This window comes from Pleurodeles waltl, chromosome 1_1 (assembly GCF_031143425.1).
Source record: "Pleurodeles waltl isolate 20211129_DDA chromosome 1_1, aPleWal1.hap1.20221129, whole genome shotgun sequence".
Classification (NCBI taxonomy): Eukaryota; Metazoa; Chordata; class Amphibia; order Caudata; family Salamandridae; genus Pleurodeles; species Pleurodeles waltl.
Genome location: NC_090436.1, coordinates 1,002,614,771 through 1,002,634,260, shown reverse-complemented (window position 1 = coordinate 1,002,634,260; position 19,490 = coordinate 1,002,614,771). Strand labels below are relative to the sequence as shown.

General features: G+C 43.2%; 1 protein-coding gene across 1 annotated transcript in view; it reads left to right on the top strand.

The window, feature by feature from the left end:
- LOC138291252 (serum albumin-like) overlaps positions 1 to 19,490 on the top strand; it is a 153,631-nt gene that overhangs the window by 61,582 nt on the left and 72,559 nt on the right. Inside the window, exons 6-8 of the mRNA XM_069230305.1 lie at positions 3,077 to 3,174; positions 4,018 to 4,147; positions 11,125 to 11,339. Of these exons, the coding sequence (XP_069086406.1) occupies positions 3,077 to 3,174; positions 4,018 to 4,147; positions 11,125 to 11,339 (443 nt within the window). The remainder of the gene's footprint in view (positions 1 to 3,076; positions 3,175 to 4,017; positions 4,148 to 11,124; positions 11,340 to 19,490) is intronic.

The following is a 19,490-nucleotide window of genomic DNA, read 5'->3' as shown; positions in this document are numbered from 1 at the left end:
ATTCACTGAAAAAACAAAGGTTACACTGATGTTATAGTTACGGAATAGAATGTAAAAAAACATGGAAATTCACTTAAGAACAGAAGGTTACATGGACTTTATAGCTCAGTTCTGAATTTACTCGCACTGAACCATAGAAATTCAGGAGTTATAAGTAGAGTTATTTCAAGTAACTATAACTTGTAGCCGAAGGTAAATATAACTCATGCCTTCGCCATGCACTGCTGATTACCCCAGATATTACAGCACTCATGACAACTTTTATAATGTAAATAAAAAATATCAATGAAGCATTAGAAGACAAATTATTGAAGAAAAAACTGCGCATGGCGGAGGCGTAACCATAGCTACCTTAGGCCGCGAGTTATATTTACTTGAAATAACTCCAACTATAACTGCTGAATTTCTATGGTTTTATGTAAGTTCAGAACTTACTATAACGTCCCTGTAACCTTTATTTGTTTAAGTGAATATTATATATATTATATATATATATATATATATGTATATATATATATATATATATATATCTTCAAAAAACAAGATTCTCTTTCTGTTTTAGCAAGAGAAAACCGCACTCTGTCGTTGTGCCAAAAATACCTTAACTTTTAATACATTAGTGAGATCATAAACAAACAAACAGGAATCCCCTGACGCGTTTCGGTCTCACCAGACCTTGTTCACAGGTGTTTATATATATCTATCTATCTATATTTATATTTATTTCTATATCTATATTTTGAAGTAATCCAGGGGGAAATGATAAACAGATTACAGAAGAGGGGCCATTCTGACAGCACATTAGCAAGGGCAGGTAGAAAAGCCAACACTCGGGCAAGAGACACCCTTTTATTCTCTGATTTAAGTGACAAGGTTAATGGCGGAGCATAAAAACAGATAAAAAAGCAGGTAAACTGAGGTTTATCATCACGTATAACACAGCGCATGGACAGGTGAGGAACATATTGAAGAAACACTGGCACATGCTTAGGAGCGATCCAGTTTTAGGTGATGATATGTCAAACAAACCACAGATAACCTATAGAAGGGGTAAATCCATGAAAGATAGACTGATGCAGGTAGATCGATGTGAGGCAGGAGATAGCCAGCAGTAACTGGCTTGATACACAAGATGGTTTTTTGTTAAATGCTCTAGATGTGAAGCCTGTAAGAACGGTCAGAATATTACAACAGTAATGCAGAATGGAAACATTGTGCACAGGATAAAGGGAAGATACACTTGCAAAAGTGAATTTGTAATATATATCCTGATATGTAGCTGCCCTAAGATTTATGTAGGCAGCACTAAGCTGCAGGCACATAAACGGATTCTACAGCATTTGAGGGCCATCCAAAACAGAGATGACACTTAACCTGTGGCACTACACATACATGAAGTACATGAGGGCAAAACAGGAGAGTTAAGGTATAATGTTATTGATGGTATAGCAAAGGATATCAGAGGTGGTGATAGGGAAAAGAAACTCCGACAGCTAGAATCCAGATACATAATATTGTTAGGCACCATGGAACCTAAGGGACTGAATAGTAGTGAAGAATTGTCTATTCATCTGTATTGAAAGCACAAATTGTCAAGGGAATAGAACTAAATAATCATCATTAGAAAGAATTTATAGGGCCATGAACAATATTTTGTTATCATATCGGCAAGGGTCAGACAGGTTTTTCCCCCCTTTTGTGTATATCAATTTGTATAATAATCATTTGAATGTATATATATGTATATTTTTTAACTGAATTTCCAAATATGGTGACTCATGATATAGGCGGTCATTCCAACTCTGGCGGGCGGCGGTCGCCGCCCGCCAGGCGGGAACCGCCATTTGGCCACCATGCGGCCAAAATACCACCGCCCCCATTCCAAAATTCCCGCTGGGCTGGCGGGAATGGGGCCTGCAACACAGGAGCCGGCTCCGAATCCCCAGGGCAGCGCTGCCCTGGCGGATTCTCCCAGCCGGGGCAAAAACGTCGGGAAACCGCCGGCCCGGCGGGCCGACTGCGGCTTTACCGCCGCGGTCGCAATGGGATGTGAAGCACCGCCAGCCTGTTGCCGGTGCTTCCGTCATTCGTGACCCCCATAATGTTTAAGATGTAGTTTGATCAGATTTATACACCGGGAAAGCAGTTTTCATGTGGGGTGTTAATCTTACATTCATTTTACATTGTTGTGTATAAATTAGAGGATTGAATAAGTATGTTTGATAGAGATATATTGGAGACTAGTGTGAATCCCTTTTGTAATATTTAACATTGGTATCTATTAAATTCATTATGGTGGACCTCCGTAAATATTTAGGTGATCCGCGATATGATAATTGGGGAATTATGCAGAAATATAATTTATGTGTGTTTTGCCCCTAGCAAACTCCCATGTGATTGCATATTACGTAATGATTGCCAGTAGGGCGGCTCACTAGGTGAAGAGAACCCGTTTGGGAGATATATTGAGGGCCTACTGACATCGTTATGTTTCAAGGTGGGTGTTTATTTGAAGCAGCATGTCGGATTGAGATGAGCGACAAGCTAAAATGATTATGGGAGAAATATATATAATGCTTATGGTATGTTAAGGAAGTAGAATGCTGATATATGATATGATTATTTGTATTTTTTTAAAGAATTCGGCAGGGATGTAGAAATGTACTTGTTAGTTGGTTCAGTACAAGCGATCTCTCACGAGATCATGTGATATATAAGGATCGCCAAAATGGCGATACACAGGTTGATAAAGGCGGCAACGCATAAACGCGTTTATGTGCTGCATAAATACTTTACATATTGCCTCTAAGTTAAGCCTAAATGCTTTCGTGTCAAACTACTAGAAGATTGAATGCAATTAATTTGGGGTTTGGTTGTGTTTCACCCTGGCAAGAATTGTGGTAGCCACTCGAATAGGGTCTCACCCCCTAAACCGGTAACACAATTTCCTACAAATGCAACCTAGGATTATTACACATACAAAAAAAGCTTATCTATTGGCATAGGTCTTTGGTTTACTGACACAAAACTATAACTAAGTATGTTTCATTCCTTGCCTCTTTATCCTGTATTTTAGATGCCAGCCCATGTGACACAGCTGAAATTTGTGAGTGCTGTCCAAAAACACAACTGCTATATTCTTGATAAATTTGGAGAGAGAGCGTTGAAGGCCACGTAAGATTTGCATGTTTACTTTTCAATTCGATTATTTTACTTGAAATTTGAATTTGATGCTGTCTATATTCTGGCTCAAAGATAGATGCACTTAACTGGACAACTAGGCAAGGAAATGAAATAGACCAAGGAACTGTAAAGATTGAATCTAAATTAAAAATAGTGTTATTCAGAAGATTACTCTGCATCCATTTCTGACACTGACTCCCCTTAAATTCCTTGGTTATCTTTCAAATCTTCTGTTACATCCACAAATGAATTAATGGAAAAGCCCCCAAAGAACCTCTGCAATAAGAGAAATTGTCATTTTTTAAGACACTTCCTCTGAAAACTAAAACTTAGTACATATCGCAAGAAAACACTGCAGGGTCTTCCCCAGCCTAGGTACCCACCAATGACTATACCACAATGGAGCTGTAAAAAATGAGTATTTACTCCACGCTTGTACTTGTGAACTCAGACATTCTCAACTAAGCTTTCAGTACATTCTAGTTTAGTGGCTGGGTCACACTGATACGGAGTCACTGGGAACCAGAAAGGTTCAATTCTAAATCATGCAAGACACTACAAGCACTATACCACCAAGGGGGATAATGCCTGCAGTTTTTTTGCATCAGTTTCCAGCACTGGGTTTCACATAGTTAGTTCATAATGTGGTGGTTCCAACTTTGCAGACAAGCGGCACCATTTTCTCTTCTACATTTATTTAATAGGAAAGCTGATTAATAAGTGTAGATTTTTGTAAATGTTTTCAAACACCCATTTACTGCTTGGAAAATTGTTTCAAAATGGTAGAAAATTAAAAAAATGATGCAAGTGCATTTCTGTAAACATTTTTTCCAGAAAACTAATTGAAACATGCCAAACATTTCCTGCGGCTTCATTTAAAAATGTACACAACATTGTGCTAGGTATTGCACACCAGTCCAAAACCTGCTGTGGCGGAGATGTGATGGGATGCATGATCGAGAGGGTAAGTAGGACTTCTCATAACATCTAAATTCTGAAAACATGTTCTAAAATGCTTACTGTTCCCTTTCTTTCTACACTCATCTTAACAAATCAATACTTTTTTATTGTGAGCTGATGAAGGTGAGAGGATGATACCTACACTAAGTACATCATCACTGCTACACACAGTGTTTAATGCCAGTAGTAGCCATTTTGTAATGATAATATACATGAGGGACCTGGGCACACACATGTATATAGATATATTTCCCACTGGCATCACTAGTTAGGACCATGTTTCCATAGAAAAAGTATTTTTTGATTTCCCTATATCTTTGACAAATCTTCAAGAATTTTTTTTTAAAAAGTGTGTTGGGATTCTTGTTGTGCACCAAAAGTTGTGGGGTGATTCGCCAAGCGAAGGCAGAGAAAACAGGGGAGGAGGGTTCAAAAACATGTGTTTCCCATGTTAATTCCCATAGGGGTTTTGAACACGACTACAGCCTGAATCGCTGGATGGAATTACACCACAATTTGGTGTAAATCCATTCAGTAGTTATTGAGAAATTGAAGTAAATCCAAATCTGTATATCTCTGGCTGTGAAGACTTCACAAATAATGACAAGCTTGTGCAGAGACATGCAGAGCTCTGACTGGCAGCCACCACTTCAACCAGGAAGTGTTGGCAACCATCTTGGGACTTGGCTTCAGTCGGACCCTAACAAAAAGTGAAAAAAAGAGAAAAGGTGCAAGAATAGGGACACCCTGACCCCTTAGCTCTGGTCCCAGAGGACCCCGCCTGGGTAAAAATGCTCTTCAAAACAAACATTTTTAGCGTGAATTTGTGACGACCTTGTGAATTTGAGATTAAAAAAAAGAGCTCTGTCTCCTGTGCTTGTTAGATTGAAGCCCCGAGTGTGCTAGGTTCCATGGGCATGTTCAAAATAATTTCTGAACCGGAGACCTCCACCTCCCCATGTCCTTTTTTTCATATTATGTGGAGGCTCGCATGGCCCCCACACCCTGGGGACCATCACCTCCGTGGGGCAAAATGTATTTATAGTACTCGGGGGGTCTTATGGACACCCCACAGTCCCAAGTCCCCTGAGCAATTTACTCAAATTATGGGGTAGGGGACTGCGCCCCAGGGACCGCCACCTTCCTGGGGCTAAATTTAAAGAATGTAGGGGGTCCGTCACAGACCCCCTACCCCAGGTACCACCACATCCTTGGGGCTATATACATGTTGGAAGGGTGACTTGCAGCCTCGCTCAAGGAACTATTAATGGCCCTGGGGATCACCATCTCCCAGGGCCAGGTCCTGCTATGTCCCAGGGTGGACACTCCCAGGACATAGCTGTTTGCTGTCACTTGGTGGGAACTTTGACAGTTCCTGCCAAGTCATAGCAAACAATCTGCACGCAGCAAGGGAGAGCTGTCAAACAGCTCTTGCTTGCTGGAAGCGGAGGCTTCCTCTGTTTCCCTGCCCACATGCCCCCCTCCTAAAAAAAGGAATATTAAAAGGCTGGGCCCAGGAGTTGGAGTCCCTGAGCCCAAGAGCGCCCGGGAGATGGTGGCAGCATGAGCCCCCACCCAGCAAAAAAAAGAGGGCTATTCTGGCAATGGTGCTCATTTTGCAAAAATTGAACTTCCAAAAAAAAAGAACTTACAAATATAAATGTTGGAGTTGCCTAGTTAAAGCTCTACTTCTGGAAAGGACAAATGATCATAGCTCCTGGGCTTGGCAAAGGTAAAACAAGTGTGTTTACTCTGTGATTCTATATTAAAAAAACATCTGAAATCTTTTGTGGAGGTAAATGGATCTTTCATCTATTGGAGTGCAATCAGACACTCTCACACCCAACCTCAAACTGAGACAAACATTTTCATAGCCAGTCTCACACCCAGATACACACTTTTCTTAAACCCACAGAGACAGACCCTGCTGCCAACACCTGCTGCACAGCCAAAGCCCGTGTGCAGAGTGAGTTTAGGTGGTTAGGGAGAGTTTGTCGCAGGGACTGGCTGCAGGCCAGGCCCTGCTGCCAACCCTGCTGTGCATGGCTGAAGGCTGTGCATGGCGCAGGGTTGGGTGGTTATAGGGGGCCAACCCTCACCGTGCACGGCCAGAGACCGTACGTGTGGGTGGTTGGATTAACCTATAGTAATGAAAATTACTTTACAATAAAAAAAATAGAAATTCACTGAAAAAAACAAAAGTTACAGGGATGTTATAGTTAGGAAATAGAATTAAAACAGCCATTACAGGGACTTTATAGTTGGGTTCTGAATTTACTCGCACAAAACCATAGAAATTCATCAGTTATAGTTATAGTTCTTTCAAGTAACTCCAAGTCTCCCCCTAAGATACCTATAACTCGCGCCCTTGCCATGCACAGTTTTCTTATCAATAATTTTATTGGAAATGTTGCAGTGATAATATCAAAGATGCCATACAAGATCTCATCAATGATATAATATGTCAGAATGACATCAGGTACACTTTTTTCTTGGATGCCTTACCTTTTCATAGGGACCACTACCATAGGTTTCACTGGGAGGCTACTCTTCTCTAAAATGTCCTGGGGCATATTTGAGAAAATTGGTGCTGCACACAGTGCAGCACTACTTTTCTTGCACTCTTTAGTGCCCCCCTACCACCACCATGTGTGCGCTGCACTTAAAATAGGGCGCACACTGGCGCAGGGTAGGGGGCAATAGCTATTGCTACTGATGTACTTTGCAGGAGGAGCCCCAAAATGTTGGCGCTCCTCCTACAGAGTACATAGGGCCCATTATATTCAATGGCATGCCCCCTTTTAACACCTGCTCTGAGCAGGCATTAAAAGTGCTGAAACAAATGACGCAAGGAAATCTGTTAGATTTCCTTGCACCATTTTTTCAGACCCCCTTAATGAGGGAATGCCCCCTTTGCATACATTATGCCTGGCTCAGCCATAATGTAGCGCAAAGGGTTACAAAGTGGCTCAATGCATGCATTGTGCCACTTTGTAAATATGGTGCAGCGTTTTTTGCCTCCTAACGCCACACTAGCATAAAAAAATTATGCTAATGTGGCATTAGAATGGTGCCAGGGGCTCTTAAATATGCCCCCTGTCTTCAGATAACCCTTTTAGAAGTTCCTTGGTTGCGGTGGAATCTTATAGAAGTTCTGTTCTACATTTTCATCACCTTTGCATTTTCATTTAATTAAAAATCAGTTCCTTTATTGTGCCTTGCTATCTGACCATAGATATATTATGAGGAGTAATTAGCTGTGCACGGCGAAGGCGCAAGTTATAGTTACTTGAAAGAACTCTAACTGTAACTTCTGAATTTATATGGTTTGGAACCTTTGTTTTTTTTCAGTGAATTTCTAGTTTTTTTTAAAGTAAAGTAATTTTAATTACTATACATAATTCCAACCTCCCTGCGCACGGCCTTCCTACAGCCAGGCCCTGCAGCCAAACCGTTACAACCACCCAACCCTGTGCAGCGCACGGTCTTTGGCCATGTGCAGTGCAGCCTGGCCACAGCGCCTGTCTCTGTCAGTGGAACTGCGAGTGGGTGCATGAGTATCTGAGTGTGTCTGAAAGTGGGTGTGTCAGTCTATGAGTGGGTGTGAGTGATTGCATGAGTGTCTGAGTGGGTGTGTAAGTGGGTACCTGAGTCTCTAAGTGCGTGTATGAGTGAATGAATTAGGGTATAAATGAGCCTGTGTTTTTTTGTTCAATTCTTTTTATATTGGTGAATGTTTTGTGAATAAATCACAAAAATTGTGAAAATGTGTGAATTTTCATGAATGCCGCGCATGGCGACTAACAATTATTTCAAACCTATTGTTTACCCCTAAAACACATCTAAATAACACCCCTGGGGTCAGGGTACCTTCACTCTGACCTCTTTTGCCACTTTCAATTTGGAATTTCACCCCCGGGGACCGTGTCATATGAAATAAAATGGGAGTCTCAACATTCTAGTCAAGTTGCGATCAGCCAATGACAGCACTTCTTTTTGCATGCGTATTCGCGAACATTCGCAAATTGTCACAAATTATTCAGGATATATTTGCAAAATATTTCTGGCCAGAGATATACAAATTTATTTTCCCTTTAATATCTCAAAAACTACTGAACAGATTCACTGCAAATAAGCAAAAGATCAATCAGTGTACCAAAAGCTATCTTTCTCCCAAATTTAGTGTAATTCCGTCTAGTGGTTCAGTCTGTAGATGTGTCTAAAAGTCCCATGGGAATTAGCATGAGAAACACAACCTTTTTTCAACCCCCCCCTTTTTTCTCAGCTCTCGCTTGACAGATCACCCCAAAGCTTTCTGTGCATAACAAGAATCACTGCAACACTTATTTTTGGAAATTTTGTGAAGATTTGTCAAACTGCGCCAAAGATATAGGCAAGTCAAAGAATCCTTTTTCTATGGAAACATGGTCCTCACAATAACTACATACTGGTGACCACCAGTAAGTGTCAAAGTGGATTATTGGTAAGGACAGGTAAGTACCTAGAGTCAGCGACAGGCCACTGACCTCCACTTAGGTCGAGTTAGGGCTCAATAAATTAAACCCAGCTGAACCCTTAGTAGCCTGGCAATGAGCGATTAGGCTTAACTTAGGAGACAGGTGTGTAAAGCATTTAAAAATCACAAAACGGTAAATAAGTCAAACACAAAACACAATGAAAAGCCAACATGAATTTATAAAAACTGATTATATTCTTATCTTAAAATGATACCAAAACCATTAAAATCGGATAAGGGGAACGAGATATATAATTTTTTTTAAGAATGAATGTTTTCTAGCGCATAGAAACAACTAGCGTTCAAAGGGTTTAAAAAAGGTCACACTGGACAAGGACAAAGTCCATAGTTCAGGCCACCCATGAGGTAACACTGTTACGCTTACTTTCAGAAGTGTTTCTTGCTTCAGTGGTCCACAGCACCAGCCAATGGTTCAGAGGCTCTGGTTTGGCTCTTGGGGTCTTATACTATAATCACCACAATGCACCTCTTCAACTTATGGAGCTTTTTACAACAGTTGATCAAAACATCTTTAAACTCCTGGATCTTCTTCCAGAGGTTCTTTTTGGGTCCTTGAAGTGTCCACAGCTTGATCCAAGGTTCCATAAGCTCTGAGTTTCTCCTTGTGAGTTGGGACTACAATTCCCAGAATGCACATGGTCAGAATCCTCCAATGGCCACTGGATGCTGGTCAGCTGAGCTCCTCTTGCAGGCCTTGATGCAGGGGACTCTGGGCAGCTCATTGTACCTGTAGCTCACAGGGAGACCACTCCTGGGTTTGCAGAAGCAAGGCACCGTTCTTTTCTTGTTGAAGCCCAAAGAGTGCAGCTGGTGCAGTCCTTGTGACTGCGGGACTCCAGGTGCAGGACAGGGGTCCAGCAGGGCAGTCCTTCTTCTCCAGTATCTTCTTCCAGCAGGTATTTGAGGTGTGGGTGTAGATCTGCCAAATGTATCCTTCCTCCTGTGGGGAAAAGCAGGGGGAAAACTGTCCAATCACAGGCAGGACACCACCCTCTTGGATGACCACTTTCTGGAAAGTGTGGCAAAAATCAATCCCAAGGAGCAACATTCCTTAAAAATCCAAAGTAGCAGAAACTGCATTTTGGAGGCTAGGTCTGGCTAAGCCCACCCACTAGTGTGGCTAAAAGTCCTAAACACACCCCTCTCCTGCCCTCTCCTGATCTAATCTAGAGGGCACCTAATTGTCTGGGATTGCTGGAAATGGGGAGGACTAGAAATTGTCCATTGCAGCCCAAATTCACAAAATCGATTTCACGCGTAATATGCACCTAAACTCACAACAAATTTCATTTTGGGGGGGAATTACCAAGTCCCGATTCTAGATGTTTAACATCCAAAGTGTGCTCTTGTGCCCATTTTCAATCTCTTTTACATTTTCTTTCAGAAAACAAGATTACATTGCCAACGATTTTCTTTTTGATTTTGCACTCTATGCTTTTATGCTCTTTGCACAACAACCACAGCTCAAGCAAGCACGCAAGCGATAACCCTTTTAAACCACTCATCCAAGCTTTGGACTGTTCAGTCACAATCTTGTCTTTCTGTCACTGTCCTTGTGTACTACTTCTTGTCTTCATAAAAAATACCTTTCCTCTTGGATTCCATTCTTAACAAGATTTCTGCCAGTACATCCAGTTAATTGAATTAATCCCAATTACTTTGTCTTTTAATAGTCATAACTCCACACTCAGAATTACATCAGGTACACTTTCCTTTCCTGGATGCCTTACCTTTTCATGGAGATTACCGCCATTGGTTTTACTTGGAAGCTACTCTTTTCTAAAATATCCTATCTTCACATAACCCGTTTAGACGTTCCTTGGTTGTGGTGGAATCTTCTAGAAGTTCTGTTGTACATTTCCATCACCTTTGCATTTTAGTTTCATTAAAAATCAGTTCCTTTACTATGCCTTGCTCGCTGACCATAGAACCCCTCATGGATATTTTCTAAACCATTTTTTTCTCCTGTGAGCAATAATGCTTCTCATTGTCCTTCACATCTCGGACGTTTACTGATTTCTATGTGTTAATTTACCAACACCCTGGCCTTGCTTCTTGATCATCGGTCATACTCTTTGATGAGAACAAATACACTATAAAAGCTGTAAAAGATAATTAATTATTCTGGGTGAATCTTCTAAATATTACCAAGTGTATAAATAGGTCTCTGTTATGTGGTGCCATAATATCATCCTAAATACAAAAAATATTGCCCCATTGAAGTTGGTAATAGGAATTCTACACCCAATTGGTTGACCTTTTTCTAATCAATGCCTGGGACACAAAATGCATTTTAGACAATATTTCTGTATATGATATTCTAGCATATAATCTTCTCGCTACCTATGTGCTACTAATAAAGCAACAAATATGGACAATTGCTGGTCAACCTCTGATTATAGCCTGCAATGCATATTAATCTTCCTGGATCTCTTCTATCACAGTTGAAACTTACTACCAAGATGTGTGAGAAGAAGGATGAGATATCCAGCGAACTCAAAAAATGCTGTGACAAGGACACCATAGAACGATCATCATGCGTTGCCCAAATGGAAAATGACGAAATACCAGCTGACCTATCTCCACATGTCCGTGAATATATTGAAGACCCCCAAGTATGCAAACATTTTGCAGATGAGAAGGACGTCCATTTGGCAAAGTGAGACATCCCTTTTCTAGTTTTTGATTTGTGGATGCTTTGATAGCAGTGGGGCAGTAGCAGATGATTTGTCAAGACAAGGAAAGGTGATATCCATGAATAATTGGTAGAGCCAAATGTTTTGTATAATTATGTAAACATAAAGAGCCTGATGATGATGGTATGAAAATGCTGCTTTACCAAAGCAGAAGTGGTATGAAATCTCTGTTTTCCCAAATTTTGCATTAGCTCTAGCTTTGTGGACACTAACACTAAAAAACCTGTGTGTTGAGTTTCTGTCAAAGATATGGGTAATTATATCTACAGGGTAGGAGTGGGAAAAAGTAGGAAAATACCCTTTTGCATCGTCACCCCCCTGTCTGCAAGATTTTATTGCTGGTGTATGGACTCTGGACACTGGAGTGCTATTATCTAGTGTCCAAGATATTGCTCTGGCCCCTAAAACATGTAGAATTGACTAATCAATGATTGCCTGATTGGCCTGATTGGCATATTTCTTATACCCGTAAGTCCCTAGTATATGGTACTTCTGCGTCTCAGGGCCTGTAAGCTAAATGTCATTAGTGGACTGCAGCAATTATTGTGCCAGCACTAAAGTGACAAGTGAATGCATGACTCTAGGACTGCCACTGCAGTCTAGTTGGGCAGTTGTCAATGTGATCTGGCAAAATACATGTTTTAACAGGCCTAAACCTTACTTTTTATTATGTATAAGCAACCCCTAAAGTTGTCCCCAATGACCTTAGGGCAGGGTGTATGGTATTTAAAAAGTAGGATTCATGTCTATATTTAATTTGTTTTAAGTGTCCTGACAGCAAGAAAAGGCCCCAAACCTGTTTTTCACTGGAGCAAAGCTGACTGTGCCATAGAAAGCACTGGGTTACTTTATTAAACTTAATAAAGCTAACTTCAGGTTAGCACTAGCTAGAACAATACTTCATACACTCATATTCATACTTTAAAAAGTCCAATTTAATTCCAAAGTTGAATTTTGTCTATTTCAGAAATAGTGACTTTAGAAAGTCATTATTTTTCTGCTATAAGCCACTGGTAGCTTTTCAGAGTCAATCCCCAGCTGTCATTTGGTAGCCTGATTACCCCTGCCAGGAGGTGGAAGTGGGTCTTAGGAAAGGGAAGAAAAGGGCCTTAGGTGGGAGAAGGTGTGATCTCCTCCAGACAAGATGGCCTGTGTTGTGCCCAGAAACTGCATAAGTTTCAAAAGGGCATCCTCTGCCACAGGCTGATGTGCCGCACACCTAGGCATGTCATTGTCACTGTAGTCAGAATGGCATCAACCCAATCTGTTTCAGAACTGTTTTGCAGGAGAGTGGCTCTTTCCCTAGACATAACTCAGTGGTGTGCCCAGACCTCTGCCCAGGGGAAGAAAGGTTATGCCATTTTGAATTTTGGCAGGGGAAGTGCACTTTGGCATTATTTACAGTCAATCCTCCCCAGAAATCCCATCAAAGTGAGTAGGGTTGCCCCTGGGAACGTTTTCACTGTTGGTCACGAAGTCTCCCCCACCCACAAGCTAGTGCGAGGAATAGATGTGGCACCCTTGGATACCTTCTTCAGAACACCTCTGGACCTAAGAAAGATAGAAGAACAAGTGCACCTGCTGTTGAACCTGTGGAGAGAACTCCAAAGGGTTGATCTGTACCCAGGACAGAAGTGTGGACCCATAGGGCTAGTTGGTTAGCCTTATGTTAAGCTCTATGGACAGGAAAGCTGTGAACTCACACACAGGTACTCTGCACCTAGCCTTCAGGGTTCGAATCCCTGACATATAGGTGACTTATACGTGTCCTGGTGCAGTGAAAATGGCAGTGAAAGGGTGTATGCACCATTTCATACAGGCTGCAATGGCAGTCTTGTAGAAGCCTTTGCATGGGCATGGGTGGCAAAAGTAATGCTGCAGCCCGTAGAGATCCCGTGGAACCCCAATACCCTGGGTACCTAAGTAATGTATACTAGGGACTTATAAGGGGTAACCAGTATGCCAATTTGGGATGAAATACTGGGTTACCAGTATTCAGTGACAAAATTGAGAGGAGAGAGAGCATAAGCACTGGACTGGGGTCCTGGTTAGCAGGATCCCAGTGACAAGGTTCAAACACACTGACATCAGGCAGAAATTGGGGATAACATGCCAAAAAGAGGGTACTTTCCTACACAACCCGCCCCCCCCAAATGAGGGACAATATGACTAACCTTGCCCAGGTGAGTTTTCATTGTCTGAGTGGAATATCTGGAGAACCCATCTGCATTGGAGTGGTTACTCCCAGGTATATGTTCCACTGTAAAGTCCATCCCCTGTAGGGAAATGTACCACCTCAATGATTTAGGGTTTTCACCTTCCATTTGTTTTAACCATAAGAGAGGTTTGTATCCTGTCTGAACTATGAAGTGAGTACCAAAGAGGTATGGTCTCAGCTTCGTCAGGGCCCAGACCACAGCAAAGGCCTCCCTCTCTATGACTGACCAAGGCTTTTCTCTAGGGGTCAACCTTCTACTAATAAAAGCAACAGGTTGATCCTGGCCCTCTGAATTGAGTTGTGATAGCACAGCCCCAACCCCTACCTCTGAAGCATCTGTCTGGACAGTAAACTTCTTTGAATAGTTTGGGATTTTTAGGACTGGTGCAGTACACATAGCCTGCTTAAGCTCCGCAAACGTTGTCCACAATACCTTCTTAGTCATCTTTTTAGAAGTGAGGTAATTAAAAGGGGCAACAATGGAGCCATCATTCTTAATAAACCTCCTATAGTACCCAGTGACGCCAAGAAAGACTCTGACCTGGGTCTGTGTTGTAGGGGGAGACAAGTCTAAATTAGTCTAGATCTTCCCCTGTAGTGGTTCAATCTGTTCCCACCAACTAGGTGTCCCAGATAAACTACCTTCCCCTGCCCTATCTGGCAGTTTAAAGCCTTGATAGTGAGGCTTGCCTTTTGCAGGGCCTCTAAAACTTTCCATAGGTGGACCAGGTGGTCATCCTAGGTGGAGCTGAATACACCAATATCATCAAGATATGCTGCACTGAAAGCTTCCAGACCTTGGAGGACTGTGTTCACTAGCCTCTGGAAAGTGGCAGATGCATTCTTCAAACCAAAGGGCATATCAGTAAACTGATAATGCCCTCCAATGGTAGAGAAAGCAGTTTTTGGTTTAGCCTCTTCTGATATCTTGATCTGCCAATACCCTGCAGTCAAGTCAAAAGTGCTGAGATACTTGGCAGATGACAGTGTATCTATAGGCTCATCTGCCCTGTGTGAGCATCAGTCTTTGTGACTGTATTGAGCCCTCTATAATCAATACAAAACCTCATCTCCTTTTTCCCATTCTGAGAATGAGGCTTGGGTACGAGCACCACTGGCTTGGCCGAGGCGCTATCTGAGTGCTCAATCACTCCTAAGTCCAACATCTTCTGAACCTCAGACTTAATGCAGTCCCTGACATGGCCAGGCTGTCTATAAATCTTACTTTTGACAGGTAAACTGTCTCCAGTAGTGGTCTGACCAGGTGTCAGAGAGAAAAGTTCAGAAAATTGGCCTAGGAGGTTCCTGTAATTCTCCTTCTGTTCTTCAGAACGGCAATCTGCAAGAACAGCTCCTTCCACTGAGCCATCATCTGTAGTGTTGGAGAAGAGATCAGGGAGAGGGTCACTCTCTTCTTCCTGTCCCTCAACAGTGGCCATGAGTAGGGTTAAGTCAGCCCTATCATAGTAGGGTTTCAGGCAGTTCACACAAAGTACTCTTAGATGACTTCTGGGAGTGCCTAGGTCCACTAAATAAGTGACCTTAACCTTTGTCTCTACTATCAGATGTGGGCCACTCCATTTGTCATGGAGTGCTCTGGGTGCCACAGGATCCAGTACCCACACCTTTTTGTCCTGGGTGGTTCTCAGTCAGGACAGCCTTCTGGTCATGCCATTGTTTTTGTAACTCTTGGCTTGCCTGAAGGGGTTTGGTGGCCTTTTTCATGTATGCGGCCATTCTAGATCTTAGGCCAAGTACATAATCCACTATACCCTGATTGGGGGGCTTCAAGGGTTGCTCCCACCCCTCTTTCACAAGAGCTAACAGACCCCTAACAATATGACCAAAAAGGAGTTCAAATAGGCTGTAGCCTACTCCCTTCTGGGATACCTCCCTGTAGGCAAAAAGGAGGCATGGCCATAGGACATCCCATCTCCTTTTGAGCTTTTCAGATAGTCCCATAATCATATTAAATCTCTCAACCAACCCATTTGTCTGGGGATCGTAAGGTGTGGTGAACTTGTAGATTACCCCACACTCTTTCCACATTGCTTTAAGGTATGCAGACATGAAGTTACTACCTCTGTCTGACACCACCACTTTTGGGAAGCCAATCCTGAAAAAGATTCCCAGGAGGGCATTTGCCACTGCAGGAGCTGTAGTGGTCCTCAGAGGAATTGCGTCTGGATATCTAGTGGCATGGTCCACTACCAACAAGATAAACCTATTGCCAGAAGCAGTAGGAGTGTCAAGGGGGCCAACTATGTCAACCCCTATCCTGTCAAAGGGCACCTCAACCACAGGTAGTGGGATCAAGGGGGCCTTTGGGGTGCCACCAGTCTTACCACTGGCTTGGCAAGTGACACAAGAGGGACAGAACTGTTTTGTGTCTTCAGACATATGAGGCCATTGAAAGTGAGGGACTAGTCTGTCCCAGGTCTTGCTTTGCCCCAAATATCCAGCAAGGGGAATGTCTTGTGCTAATGTCAGAAGAAACTCCATATACTGCAAGGGAATGACCAGTCTCCTGGTAGCAGCAGGCTTTGGGTCCTTTGCCTCAGTATAAAGGAGATTATTTTCCCAGTACACTCTGTGAGAGTCACTGACATCCCCTGCTCCCTGTTTGACAGCTTGCTGTCTCAAACCATCTAGGATGGAACAGGTCTGCTGTGCCATGCTCAACTCCTCCCTGACAGGCCGCCCGCACCCAAAAGCTCAGCTGTGTCAGCCTGGAGCTCCTCTGGTGTGGGTTCTGCACAGGCAGTAGGCTCAGGGAGTACTGCTGCATGAGCCTCCAATTCCACTTCAGCCCAAACTGAAGTCTCCAAATCATTGCCCAGTAGACATTCTACAGGTAGGTCAGTGGATACCACAACTTTCTTTGGACCAGTAAACCCCCTCAGTTGAAATTCACAACAGCCATGGGGTGGCCAACAGTGTTATTGTGGGCGTCAGTCACTTGGTACTGATGGCCAAGTAGGTGCTGCTCAGGGGCTACCAGTTTTTCCATCACCATAGTGACACTGGCACCTGTGTCCCTGTAGGCCTCAACCTGAACACCATTTTTTAGGGGCTGTTGTTTGTACTTATCCATGTTAAAGGGACAAGCAACAAAGGGGGTAATGTCAATGCCACCATCTGAGACTAAAACAGCCTCAGTGGTTTCCCTAACTAAACCAACCCACACTACATTACCCAGAGTGAGCCCTGCTACACCCTTGGACTGGTTGTTTGTAGTATTTTTCCCACCACCACTGCTATCATTAGGGACAATAGTGGAAGCAGTGGGTGTTGTGGTAGTAGGAGGTTTGGTATTCCTCTTGGGACAAGTGGGGTCACTTGCCCAATGGCCTTTGTTCTTACACAGGTAACACCAAGGCTTTTTATTCTGCTGGTTTGAAGAGTATTTAGACACACCCCCAGAGGGTTGTTATGGGCCTGATGAAGACTCTTGCTTTTTATCTTTGTCCCCACCTTTGTCATGTGACTTACCATCCTTCTTGTTGTCCTTGTCACCCCCTGTATGAGCTTTTCTGCTCACCCTTGTTCTGACCCATTTGTCTGCCTGCTTTCCCAATTCTTGGGGATAGGTCAGATCTGAGCCTACCAAGTACTGGTGCAACAAATTAGACACACAATTATTTAGAATATGCTCTCAGAATTAGATTATAAAGTCAGACACTTTGCTGCCATGTAACCAACCTTCTAAAGCCTTCACAGAACAGTCCACAAATTCTATCCAATCTTGTGAAGACTGTTTTCTGGTCTCTCTGAACTCAATTCTCTATTGTTCAGTGGCTAAGCCAAATCCATCCCAGAGTGCCGTCTTCAAAATATTGTAATTATCTGAATCTTCTTCTCTGACAGGGAGATGTCTATCCCTTCCCTTGCCGGAAAAGGACAACCACAGAATAACAGCCCACTGCCCCTAAGGGACCCTCTGTACTTCACCTGCCCTTTCAAGTGCAGCAAACCACTTGATGATGTCACCCCCCTCTTTGTAAGGGGGAACAACTTTCTGGAATCAAAGGTATTCTCCATAACACCATAATTCCTGAAACTGCTGCTGCTGCCACCATGGAGAACTAACCCCAACCCCTGCCTCTCTCTCGTCACAGGCAAGGCCTCCCTAACTAGGGCTAGCTGTTGCAGCTGCAGCCTCAGCCTGGCCTCCTCCAGTCTCAGTTTCCTGGGCTCCCTATCTATGGAGTCATCACCTGGAGTTGAACTATGGGACCCCTCAGAAACTGAGGTGACATTAGAGTGGGCAGAGGTTGATCTTTCCCTAACCCTAGTAACCCTAGTAACCTGACCTCTAGGTGTGAAGGGAGTCCTCCCAAAGTGACTACCCCTCCCACTGCCAGCTACACTAGATGGTTTGCTGGGGGAAGATCTTTTGACGAGCCCTCCCCTGAATCTTCAGGATGATCCCCTGACTCTAAAGGGTTAGAATCTCCCTCCTCCTTCTCCTGGTTACCAGACTGTTCATGGTGATCCTGAAGAAGGAGACTCAAAAGAAAATTCTTACTAGGGTTCTTCCCTACATCTAAGCTCCTCTCTGAGCAAAGCCCCTTAAGTTCTTTGAAGGTCGTGCCCTCATAGGGAGTACCCATGACCTCAGAGCTAGGCCCAACTGTAGACATGGAGTACTGAGTGTTAGAGTAGAATGAAAGCACATACTCTACCTAACCCCAAGTCGCTTAGAAAGAAAAGTAAGAAACTAGATCCTATATTAGGTATAAGTATGTATAGCTTTAGGTATAGAGTATACTTTCCTGTGGAAAGCACCGGTGACAGAGTGATAAGGCAATTGCAAGTACTTATTCGACCGCTGCCACCAATGTAGAAGGCTGGCCTGGTTTGTAGTGGTTACCTAACGTACTTACATCTTATACCCGGTCGTATCCCTTATTAGTGAAATAGAGTCAGTGTCTAGAAGCCAGAATGTCTATGGGTAGCTGTCGCTGAGCCGCCAAAGCTTACCTAGGAGACATGCAAAGCTCATGCAATACCACTGTAGTCACACAATACTTATATACATGAAAGAAAATACTCAGTGTTACAAAAATAAAAGTACTTTATTTTGGTGATACAAATGCCAAAAATACCTTAGAGGCTATACTCCCTTAGAAGGTAAGTAATATACACGTTATATACACTAGAATGCAGTAATAGCTGTAAAAACAGTGCAAATAGTGAAAATCACAATAGATAGCAATGGGCCCAGGGGGAACACAAACCATATACTAAAATAGTGGAATGCAAAAGTTGGTTTCCCACCTAGGCAAGTGTAGTGTGTAGAGGGGCACTGAGACTGCAAGAAAACACCAAAGGTAAGTAACAGAATCCACCCCAGAACCAAGGAAAGCAGGAGTAAATCACAGTAAGTTTCCTAGAACACAAAAGAACACGTGATAGGAGATTATGCAAGAACCAGAAGAGACTGCAAGACACCAATGATGGATTCCTGGACCTGAAGACCTGTGGAAGAAGGGGACCAAGTCCAAGAAGCACTGAAGAGTCCAGGGAGAACAGGAGCCCTTGCTAACCCGGATGAAGGTGCAAAAGAAGAACCACTGGTGAGGAAGAATAGTCAGTACTGCACCCAAGAAGATGGATGAGGATTCCTGGTTGGTGCAGATGAAGTCCCATGCCGGATGGATGATTGCAATCTGGTTTGCGTTGCTGGATTCTGCTAACCAGCCTTGGCACACGCAAAGCACATGGTTAGCGGAAAATGGTGCTGCCTGGGACCAGGAGGGACCTGGTGGCCTCTACTCAGGAGGGGAACACAGAGGGGTCTCTCAGCAACTCAGAGAGTCCTCCGAAGACCAGGCAGCGTGCACGGGAGTCCCACAGCACGGGGACAAACAAGGTGCAAATGGAGGCCTAAGCA